This window comes from Anabrus simplex, chromosome 2, assembly GCF_040414725.1.
Source record: "Anabrus simplex isolate iqAnaSimp1 chromosome 2, ASM4041472v1, whole genome shotgun sequence".
Taxonomy (NCBI): domain Eukaryota; kingdom Metazoa; phylum Arthropoda; class Insecta; order Orthoptera; family Tettigoniidae; genus Anabrus; species Anabrus simplex.
This window is the reverse complement of record NC_090266.1, coordinates 989,017,619-989,029,668: the sequence shown is the minus strand read 5'-3', so window position 1 is coordinate 989,029,668 and position 12,050 is coordinate 989,017,619. Positions and strand designations below refer to the sequence as shown.

The following is a 12,050-nucleotide window of genomic DNA, read 5'->3' as shown; positions in this document are numbered from 1 at the left end:
TGAGAAAGGGTAACAGAGGTATATTTTTGGCCAAGGTCATAGACACTTAGGTATAATTCACCCACTTGCCGCGCGCGGTTCGTCATTCTGGCAGTCTCTTGAGTGTCTGTTAGTTTCTTAATGTGTAGTCAGATACTAAATTATGTTTAATTGTATAATCATGCCGTACTTCTATTTAATTGTGATACATGTGTAATATTGTTCCTTTCGAGAAAGTTTTATTCTATATTCTAGTATTGAATCAATATCTCGAAAACTATTATTACCACACTTATGTTGGTAAAACCGTTACCTGCCTGTGGAAATTCGCTTAGAGAGCATCAAAATATTTACCACTTTGTAGATTTTTTCCAGTTTTCATTCATATAGCCGCCAGGTCCCACCCCACTCCCTCCGCCCACTATATACCGCTAACCCGGGTAATTTTTGTTGTCTGTACATTTGTTTTTTCCCACTCACTTTTAATTCCTAATCGCCGCTACTGCCTGTGAGGTTAAGACTGCAGTCGATTCTAAGCCTGTTAGGTTAAGCTAGCACACGTAACCAGCCGCCCGACATTTTAATCGCCCACCACGTAGCGACAAACCCAACTCGCACGCCAAAATTTGAAATTTTGCACGCTGTGACCTCACACGTTCAATCGACGCTTGATCTGGTTTTTCCTCAAGCTACCTCCTCCCAGTTTTTCTCTTTAATAAATCACTTTGACTTCGAAATGCGTGAAACCCCTAACAGATGTATAAGCCATGACCATTCAAAGAGAGTTAAAAGAATGTATATGTACTGTATGTTGGATTATCTCCATAACGAGTAAGGAACGATAAAGTTGACCTTCGCGTCCCATAGGGCAATATTTTTCGTTGCAAAAGTAATCGCATGTTCACTAAAAGCTTCAGTGTGGTGGAGAGGAGAAGGGGAATATCTTGCCGTAATTCATGGTTTTAATTCCAACGACTATATTTTCCATTCAGAGTGACAAGGATAGTTCTTTAAATGGCCACAGTTGAAGGGTCAGGGGGAAAAAGCGGGAGAGTCAGTACTTGTACAACTTGAGAAAGAGCAACTTTTGTTCTTGACTTCCCTATTTCTATCCCCTAACAGGGAAACTTTGAGTGCTAATTTCTCCTGCCTCGCCTGCTTTTCTTCCATTTCCGAACACTCAATAGATGCGCATGATCACTCTGAAGCGAACTGTAACAATATCTCAATTTTGATTAAAAAGTGACTTACCTGTTTTTCCCCCGACCCTTCAGTTTACGTAATGTGGAATTTTCATAAGTTTGCAGATGTAAAATAGAGGTGTACCACTGAGGTTCTATATTGCTGACTACACTTTGTACTCGTGAATTCCCTTCATATATTTTTGTTTCTTCTTTCTTTCGCAGGCTATGGAAGAGGACGTAAAATTAGGCCATGTTCCATTCTTCGTCTCCACTACGCTGGGGACTACATCTTGCTGCTCGTTCGACAATTTGAATGAGATTGGTCCAGTGTGTCAAAGGTTTCCATCTGTGTGGCTTCATGTTGATGGCGCTTATGCTGGAAATGCCTTCATCTGCCCCGAACTGAAGCCCCTTATGTCTGGAATTCAGTATGCAGATTCCTTCAACACGAACCCCAACAAGTGGCTGTTGGTGAATTTCGACTGCTCCGCATTGTGGGTACGAGATCGCATTCGTCTGACCTCGGCACTGGTAGTGGATCCACTTTATCTCCAACACGGCTACTCAGATGCGTCCATAGACTACCGTCATTGGGGTGTTCCACTCAGCAGACGTTTTCGCTCGCTCAAGATATGGTTCGTGCTCCGTAGTTACGGCATCAGTGGTCTGCAAGCCTACATCAGACACCACATCATGCTTGCCAAGAAATTTGAGGGCCTTGTGAGGAAGGATTCTAGATTCGAGGTGTGCAACGACGTCAAGGTGAGATTCGTAGTACAACTGAGAATTATTTTATTATTATTATTATTACTATTATTATTATTATTATTATCATCATCATCATCATCATCATCTGTTTACCCTCCAGGTTCGGTTTTTCCCTCGGACTTAGCGAGGGATCCCACCTCTACCGCCTCAAGGGCATTGTCCTGGAGCTTCAGACTCTTGGTCGGGGGATACAACTGGGGAGTATGACCAGTACCTCGCCCAGGCGGCCTCACCTGCTATGCTGAACAGGGGCCTTGTGGAGGGATGGGAAGATTGGAAGGGATAGGCAAGGAAGAGGGAAGGAAGCGGCCGTGGCCTTAAGTTAGGTACCATCCCGGCATTCGCCTGGAGGAGAAGTGGGAAACCACGGAAAACCACTTCCAGGATGGCTGAGGTGGGAATCGAACCCACCTCTACTCAGTTGACCTCCCGAGGCTGAGTGGACCCCGTTCCAGCCCTCGTACCACTTTTCAAATTTCGTGGCAGAGCCGGGAATCGAACCCGGGCCTCCGGGGGTGGCAGCTAATCACGCTAACCACTACACCACAGAGGCGGACATTATTATTATTATTATTATTATTATTATTATTATTATTATTATTATTATTATTATTATTATTATTATTATTATTATATAATTCTGTTGCTTGCGCGAAATTATGGAAATGACGATTCGAAATGTCTCAATCGATTCATTATTAACTCAAGAAATTTGCAAAAATTTTAAAAACTCGAAAGGTTTGTTTATGAATTTAAAAATGTATTGATTTAATAGGGGTTTTGAGACGCGTGCAGTGGAAAAATATTATCTTTTAACATCGTTTTCAGTGTACCTTTAAATACCGAGTGGAGTGGCTTCACGTGTTAACGCGCTATAGTGATGATGCCGATCTCCACATTCGTGAGACGAGTGGGTTCGAACCCCACCATCAGCTGTCCTGAGAGTGGCTTCCCACTTTCACTTCCCCGAAAATTCCGGGACGGTTCCTATTCAAAGGTTACAGCCGATTCCTTCCACCTCCTTACCCAGTTTCATTCACTATCATTCATTTCATGTTCATTAGCTCCCCAACTGAGGTTGGCGGCAGGAAGGGAGTCCGGCCGTAGAAAGCATGCCATAAAAATAACATCTCACCTCATCCCCGACCCTCATCAGCAAACGGTAGACATATTTTTCGCACACTTTTTAGTGATAGATTTTTGTACTGGGTTGAGGAGTTAGGAGGGAGCACTGTCGGTTCGGGTAGTACTGCCAACTGAATGGAAATGAAATCTGAATTGAATCGATAATATGATCGATCGATATGAATTTTCTAAACCTTTATTATCATAAGCCAACAACTGTGTCACACACACATTATATAACATTTCTCGATGCGAATCTTGTTCCTAGCATGAATTCTATAGTTTGGCTTTGCTGTGTAAATAACAATAGTACGAGTGCGTAAAGTGTACGCCAGATGTCGCACAGCGATCATAAGCGATTCTTAGTTTGTGTTTCAAAGGTTGCCAGTACGAATCTCGAAGATAACCGAGGTCAACCGATTCAGCACTAGGGTGTAAATCTATCACTAAAAAGTGCGCGTACAATACATCAGTTTACATATGAATTTAGTAGATTCGGCACTAATATATAGATTTTGTTCATAAATGGCGTTGGCATTACTGTACCACGTGGATGCGAAGTGTTTTGTTCGTCTTTTCGTAATGATTGTGATTTGTTATTCAACTTGCAGACTATTCAAACAGTGAACACAACAACCTAGTTTGCAGGTTGATGACATAGTCAAAGGAAGTAAAATATGTTGATTGTTCATGTGATTCTCACTGTTGGCAGTGAATTCATATTAGAACAATAGCGTAATGCATAACGAGTGTTATTAGACAAAGACGCCTCGTGTTTCCAGACAACATTATGTGTTGCAAATTATGATAATGGTCGAGCAGGTAATTTAAAGTTCAGAAAAACAATTATTAGAGTAAATGTCGTAATTCAACGTAGTATCGGAACAACGAATATCCCGAATGTGCACTACAATGCTTACCATTATGCAAATGAGGAAACTGCTAACTATATTATGTCTTTCGAGCAGTTGTGTGTTTGAATCTAATAATCATAAGAATAATATGGTGAACCATATAAATGGTTCATGGTGTGGGCTACTGAAGTCACCTCCTAGTTCGTGAACCATGGGCAACGGCTGAGTGGCCTAGTAAGTGGTCCTGAGATTCGGGATATCAGTTGCTATGGAATGGGAGTGGGCATCTTGGACATATTCTCAATCATGGCTCTCCTTTTGCTCAGGCGGCTAGGGCTATAAAGTCCATCGTGGTCCCTAACCCGTTAGAGGAGAGATCATCACTTGGACTATGTGTAAGTAGAGTAGCATCCTGCTTCATGAATTTACCAATCTGAGAACATTTTAAGCAGGTCTCGGGCCTATGGGAGTAACGGAGTCCCACTCCAGTTTGACAGGCGAGGGACTCCTTGGAAACAACTTGGCGAACGAAATGGAATTCGATGGGGAGCTATCAATATTAATGGGGCTTATGGAAGAAAGAAAGTAGAACTGGCTGAGTCAGCAAAGAGGATGCATCTGGATGTGCTAGGAGTAAATGATATTCGGGTAAGAGGAGATAACGAGGAAGAGATAGGCGATTATAAAGTGTACTTGACGGGTGTTAGAAAGGGAAGGGCAGAGTGTGGGGTAGGGCTGTTCATCAGGAATACCATTGCACGCAACATTGTTTCCGTTAGACACGTAAATAAACGAATGATGTGGATAGATTTGGATGTTGGAGGAATTAAGACGAGACTTACCTCAGTGTATTCACCATGTGAGGGTGCAGATGAGGATGAAGTTGACAAGTTTTATGAAGCATTGAGTGACATCGTGGTCAGGGTCAACAGCAAGGATAGATAGTGCTAATGGGCGATTTCAATGGAAGAGTTGGAAATAGAACTGAAGGATACGAAAGGGTGATTGGTAAATGTGGGGAAGATATGGAAACTAACAGGAATGGGAAGCGTCTGCTGGACTTCTGTCTTAGGATGGGTTTAGCAGTTACGAATATATTCTGCAAGCATAAGGCTATTCACCGCTACACGTGGAAGGCTAGGGGTACCAGATCCATAATAGACTATATCTCAACCGACTTCGAATTCAGGTAGTCTCTTAGGAATGTACGGGTTTTCTGGGATTTTTCAACGATACAGTCCACTACCTGATCTGTAGTGAACTAAGTATCTCTAGGCCTAGGACAGAGAAAGTGAAATCCGTCTGCAAACGAATAAAGGTAGAAAAACTCCAGAACGAGGAAATTAGACAGAAGTACATGGATATGATTAGTGAGAAGTTTCGATCAGTAGACAGTAAGCAGATTCAGGTTATAGAAATAGAATGGGTGGTATACGGAGATGCTGTGGTAGTAACAGCAAGTGCATGCCTAGGAACGACTGTGTGTAAAGGAAAAGTGAACATCTTGGTGGAATGATGAGGTGAGAGCAGCTTGTAAACGTAAAAAGAAGGCTTATCAGAAATGGCTCCAAACAAGGGCCGATGCAGACGGGGAATTGTACTTAGATGAAAGAAACAGAGCGAAACAAATAGTTGTGGAATCCAAAAGAAGTCGTGGGAATCTTTTGTCAATAACCTGGGAAGGCTAGGTCAAGCAGCAGGGAAACTTTTCTGGACAGTAATAAACAATCTTAGGAAGGGAGGAAGAAAGGAAATAAACAGTGTTTTGGCTAATTCAGGTGAACTCATAATAGATCCCAGAGAATCACTGGACAGGTGGAGGGAATGTTTTAAAAATCTTCTCAAAGCAAAAGGAAATCTTCCTGGTGGTGTCGTGAACAACGGAGCTCATGGGGAGGAGGAAAATGATGTTGGTGAATTTACGCTCGAGGAGGTGGAAAGGATGATAAGCAAGAGAACAGGAAGGATGGCAACAACTATCGAGGTATCTCATTGATTAGTATACCAAGCAAAGTATTCACTGGAATCTTGGAAGGGAGGGTGCGATCAGTGGTTGCGAGGAAGCTGGATGAAAACCAGTGTGGTTTCAGACCAAACTGGGGCTGTCAGGATCAGATTTTCAGTATGCGCCAGGTAATTGAAAAATATTATAAGAGAAATGGACAGTTTTGTTTAAGTTTCGTAGATCTATAGAAAGCATATGACAGGGTACCGAGGGAAAAGATGTTCGCCATACTGGGGAACTATGGAATTAAGTGTAGATTATTAAAATAAATAAAGGCATTTATGTTGACAATTGGCTTCATTGAGAGTTGATGGTAGAATGAGTTTTTGGTTCAGGGTACTTACGGGGGTTAGACAAGGCTGCAATCTTTCACCTCTGCTGTTCGTAGTATACATGGAGCATCTGCTGAATGGTATGAAGTGGCAGGGAGGGATTCAATTAGGTGTAAATGTAGTAAGCATGTAAGTATGCTGACGACTTGGTCTTAATGGCAGATTGTGCCGAAATCCTGCAATCTAATTACTTGGAACTTTAAAATAGGTGCAATGAGTATGGTATGAAAATTATCCTTTCGAAGACTAAATTGATGTCAGTAGGTAAGAAATTCAACAAAATTGAATGTCAGATTGGTGATACAAAGCCGGAACAGGTAGATAATTTTAAGTATTTAGGTTGTGTGTTCTCTCAGGATGGTAATATAGTAAGTGAGATTGAATCAAGGTGTAGTAAAGCTAATGCAGTGAGCTCGCAGTTGCGATCAACAGTATTCTGTAAGAAGGAAGTCAGCCGCCGGACGAAACTGTCTTTACATCGGTCTGTTTTCAGACCAACTTTGCTTTACGGGGTCGAAGACTGGGTGGACTCAGAATATCTTATTGATAAGTTAGAAGTAACAGACATGAGAGCAGCGAGAATTATTGCTGGTACAAACATATGAGAACATGGCAGGAGGGTACTCGGAATGAGGAAATGCAGGCTAAGTTAGGAATGAACTCGAAGGATGAAGCTGTACGCATAAACCGGCTTCGGTGTTGGGGTCATATGAGGCGAATGGAGGAGGATAGGTTACCTAGGAGAATAATGGACTTTGTTATGGAGGGTAAGAGAAGTAGAGGGAGACCAAGACGACGATGGTTAGACTCTGTTTCTAACGATTTAAAGATAAGAGATATAGTAATAAATGAGTCCACAGCACTAGTTGCAAACAGAGGATTCTGGCGACGTATAGTAAATTCACAGAGGCTTGGAGACTGAACGCTGAAAGGCATACGGTCCATAATGATAATGTAAGTAGAATAATAATAATAATGGTGATAATAAAAATAATGGTATTGATTTGCCGGGATGAGCGGCTCAGACGGTTAAGGCTCTGGCTTTCTGGGCCCAAGTCAGCAGGTTCGATCCTGGCTCAGTCGGGTGGTATTTGAATGTGCTCAAACATGTCAGCCCCGTGTCGGTAGACTTACCGGCACGTAAAAGAACTCCCGCTGTACAAATATCCGGCATATCGGCATAAATTCAAAAGTAGGGACATCTGCTAATAAATTTTGTCTTGCAGGAGATATTTTACCTGCCAGTAAATCTACCGACACGGGGCTGACATATTTGAGCACCTTCAAATGCCACCGGACTGAGCCAGGATCAAATCTGTCAACTTGGGCTCAGAAAGCCAGCGCCTGAGCCACTCTGCCCGGCATGTTTGAATCTGTCACTGGCGTAAGATGTATGCAGTTTATTTCAATACAAAGACAAGCTACTAGACTTTATTCTAATAGCTGCCTTCTGTGATGTAGCGGAAAGGTACTCTGTTCCTCACGAAAATATATCTTAATTTTTCTTTGGTCTAATTTAATGTATTACATTTTTCAAACAGTCATTCAATAGGCAAACATCTGTTGTCACTTCAGACTCCTAATTATTATTATTACTATTGTTGTTGTTATTATTATCATTATTATTATTATTATTATTTTATGGGCACTGTAATGTACAGGTAGCGTCTTTACTTCTCACTCGGTGGCTCCAAATTCGATTTTTGGCTGGTCTGAAGATATTAATGCTTGTCTCAGGTGTGAAGTGGAGTTCACTCAAGCTCATGAATACAATTCTGTACCTCGGAGGCTTAGACACTATGTTACATTTACTAAATTTTACAGGAGATCAGTTTGAAGATGTTTGATCTTGTTCTCCCTTTATTTTCTTGCCTGTTTATAGCCTTTTATTAATAAAATTTTACCACTACATTAAGTATTATGGTGTTTTACATTTAATGTTTTTTTGTTTCTTTACTCACTGATATTTTATGGACATGGCGTTGTATACTTCTCATGAGCGTGTTGTATTGTATGACATAGTGTTCTTGGTATTTAAGAAGTAACCAGATACACAGTACTCAACCACAATTAATTTCACTTAAAAATAGATTACATAAACAGATAATTTCACACTTTGTGGAATGATCTGCTGTAAGAATATAAATGCCCTATACCTCATTCTATGTCTTTTTCTGGATACCCTCTTTTGATTATATTACTTGCATGTTCTAAACATTTTTAAACATGGTGAGCTGAAGGGGCGTGGGGCAACAGTGCCATTAAATCATTACATTTCTCCTGGGAAATAGGTGGTGGTACATTTGAAAATTGTTTCACACCTACCCGAAATGTAAAGGTGGAATCTAACGAAGTCAATTTCTTGGTTCTCGCCATCAAAATGTTTTTAAATATAGAATCTCCATGTTTTCCTGTTTCAGTTTTACACATTTTGATATGACGATATTGCCTTTGTCAATATCCCTCTCCCTATGAACAAGAGTCGTATTTCACGCACAGAAAGGTGAAACATTTGAAATCTTGAACTTCCCCATTATGAATAGTGTATTTGCTGACGGTTTATTTTGCCAGTTGCTGTCAATCCCAGGATGTTAAAATGTTCTCTCTATCATGGCATGGACACTTACAGCCTCAGTATGGGTATGGTCTTCTCATAAAAACTTGCGAATTATGGTCTGTTGAAATATCAATGTCTAATAATTAGGTAATGTTTGCAACCGTAGTAAATGTTCACTAATGTAAGGAATTCAGAAAGCAATAGATTACCTACTGAGGCAGCACGATGTTACTGCCTTGAAGTAACTTCTTAATTTTGTACTCATAAAGTTTGGAATCATTCTTATGAAATCTTACCATATACACATTGGAGATAAAGACGTCAAATCATATGTAAGACTGCCTGAACTGCAAATGTGTTGCCATCGTTCACGCAAAATCCATTAGATTGTGCAGAAGTAAGCAACAATGGGTCTACATGGGTGTATTCCTTCAAGTAAAAGTGGAACTGGTGTTCCTTTAAAAGCATGCGACTCCCCCAATACTTGATGTATGACATAGTGTAGCATACCTCTGGGCAGAGGACAAGAAACCCATATGGGTGCCAATAATCCCTTTTTGTTTGAAAATGGACATAGTGTCCTATACTTCCGAAGTACAGAATTGAATAGCTGTCTGCTGGGGTAAGCAGTAAACGCCAATCGATGCAGCCGAGGGCATCATGGCGGTAACCAGTAAGCCACCTTGTTAGACGCAAGACTGCATAGTGACTGTAAGACTCATCGGTTATGAAAATAAATTGCAGCCTAAATTATACATGTCCTGTTAAATGTTTGGAGGGTTGACAATTTCTACGAAATCAAAGACTCTCTCGTAGAAACTAACCTTTATGCACCGTACTTTTCTTTCCTAGGCGTAAAGAGTCGCATTAACACAGTTAGTCTTTTGTCGACGCTGGGTTAGGGAAAGGCTAGGATGGAAAGGAAGGGGTCGTGTTCTTATTCAAATACGGCCCCTGCATTTGCCTGTTCCGTCTTCATGGCTGCCAGTGATTAGGCTCTACTTACTATCTCCTGAATACAAGCTCACATCTTCATAGCCTGTACAGCAACGCCAGTTTGTTTGATGTACATCATTTCGTGTTTCCCTTAATATTTTCAGTCGCTTCTTCTGAGCACAACATATTATTACTTTCCTAAAAACCCTGCATTTGTGATGAGACAGTATTATGTAGTTTGTGACCCCCCCCCCCCCATAACCTTTTCGAACTGGCATGTGTGTTGCCATTTGGAAATTCTATGTCAATCGGCTTTCGCCAATATCTACCTTGTTATGATATGCCGCGCGCTGTTGAACGGAGTTTTGGTCTGCGCCTACTGCGCGTGAGCGAGTGGTGAGGCGAGTCTAGTCTTGACCCCTAGCAACTACTTCCGAGGGAGTCGGCGTGCTGTAGCCGCCATGGATAGACGTGTATGTGAGTGTTCCGCTATGCGGCGAGTGGTAGTGCTGAAACCCCCATGAAACAAACTTAAGAGGGATTATCCCATATTCTATTTGTTGCTGGCCTCCTACTGTTTCATTGGATTATGTTTTTGCTACGATAATCCTCCAGGATCCTTGGTGAACAACTTTAGTTCACGGCCTCGTGGTTGCCGGCCTTCAATAACAATGGCCAAGGTTTGAACTTCTCAATTTTTCTGGACTCAAAGGTATGTAACTGTTTTGGATTAAAGTATTTCTGGGGAAGCAAGAAGATTTATGTGTTTCGGCGTACTTCAAGATAACTGTAATAATAATAATAATAATATTTGGATTAAGACTTCCTCTTCGAAAATTGTGCTGGATATCGTGTGCGTCTGTGAGCCTTAGGAAACGGTTTCGGCAATTAATCATTTTAGAATGCAGTTCGCACGGTGGAAAAAAAATTGTATGTTTATCGTAAAATTCTGTAAAAGTTTTTTTTGCACTTGATTGTACAATAAGGTGTGAACCAAGGCGCAGTTTCCAAGGTAGCGGGGTTAGCTTTCCTTCGGGTTCCTTGCCTTTTGGGTTTTATTCCTCCTTTTGTTCTTTTTGCATTGTTTCTGGGATCTCTGTTTTATTTTTGATTTTAAACCGTTGGTTTTACTTCTCTTTTGTAGTCCGTGCTTTGTTTTGTCCGTTACTATGGCAACGTGTGTTTGGGTAATTGTTGTGGGTTTTGTTTTCCGCGATTGTTGTTGGTTGATGTGTTCTTGTGGGATGAATATATTTTTGTTGCCTGGTATCGTTGGCATTTATTTCATATAAGGTGATTTATTTCGGCCTACCTTTGGTCGTTTCGTCTCGTTTTTTGGCTGGGCGAAATGTGTAACTTCTTCCTTTATTTTCGTGTGCCCTTGGAAATTACCCTTGGTAGAAATTGGAACGAATTGTGGTAAAGTTAAAAGGCAACCGGCCTAAAGGTCATGGGACTAGGGTTTGTTTACTAAACATGGTATTTGTTTTTTTTTTTCTTAAACGCGTGATCGATCACATTTAAATCAATATTTAATTATCTTGTTTGACGGTATGGAGGTCACTGTTGTTTTTTTTCTTTTCCCTGTTGATTTTTACGATTTAGTTCCTTCATTTTGTTAAATGAAGTCTACATTTTCTTATTTAAAGCTGCCTCATTGGGTATTTATTTATTAATCACATTAATTTCTTGCAGGTTAATCCAATTATTGTTAATCGAGTATTTACTTTCTTTTAAACAATATGGTTCAAGGTGTTATCTGAATTAATAATGAACCTAGCTCCACTCCTGCTATTATCTTGAAATGTTACCTCTCATTTAAGTGTCTATTAAAGTTTTCTTTCATATCACTGGAAAGTTGGTTTTCATTTACCACATTTGGTGCAGCGCTGCAACTATTTTCTTTGTTTGGTTGTCCACGGACCTTAAGTCGCTTTTCCTCCACGGTTTGGGTAAGTGTCTCTTTTTCTTCCTTTGGGTAATTTTAGTATCATGTTGTTGGCTGGTGCCGGTTTTATCCTTGGAATTTTTTTGATGTACTGTGACTTGTTGCTTCTTTTTTCGCCCTTGTTTTCTCTTGTGTTCGCTTAAACTACCCTCTTGGGGCGGACACAATAGCAACCTTCACACCAGTGTCTCTGTCTCTCTCTCTCTCTCTCTCTCTCTCTCTCTCTCTTTTTCTCTCTCTCTCTCTCTCTCTCTTTTCCTATCTCCTTCTTTTCCCTCAACTGGTGGGTAAGGTTATTAACCTCATCACCGCTGGGATATTCCCGGGGTCCTAGAGGGTGGTGACCGGTTAGAGTGGTATCA

General features: G+C 40.9%; 1 protein-coding gene across 1 annotated transcript in view; it reads left to right on the top strand.

The window, feature by feature from the left end:
• The window catches only part of Tdc2 (Tyrosine decarboxylase 2), a 412,190-nt gene that overhangs the window by 245,343 nt on the left and 154,797 nt on the right, over positions 1–12,050 (top strand). Inside the window, exon 7 of the mRNA XM_067141851.2 lies at positions 1,386–1,925. Within this exon, the coding sequence (XP_066997952.2) occupies positions 1,386–1,925 (540 nt within the window). The remainder of the gene's footprint in view (positions 1–1,385; positions 1,926–12,050) is intronic.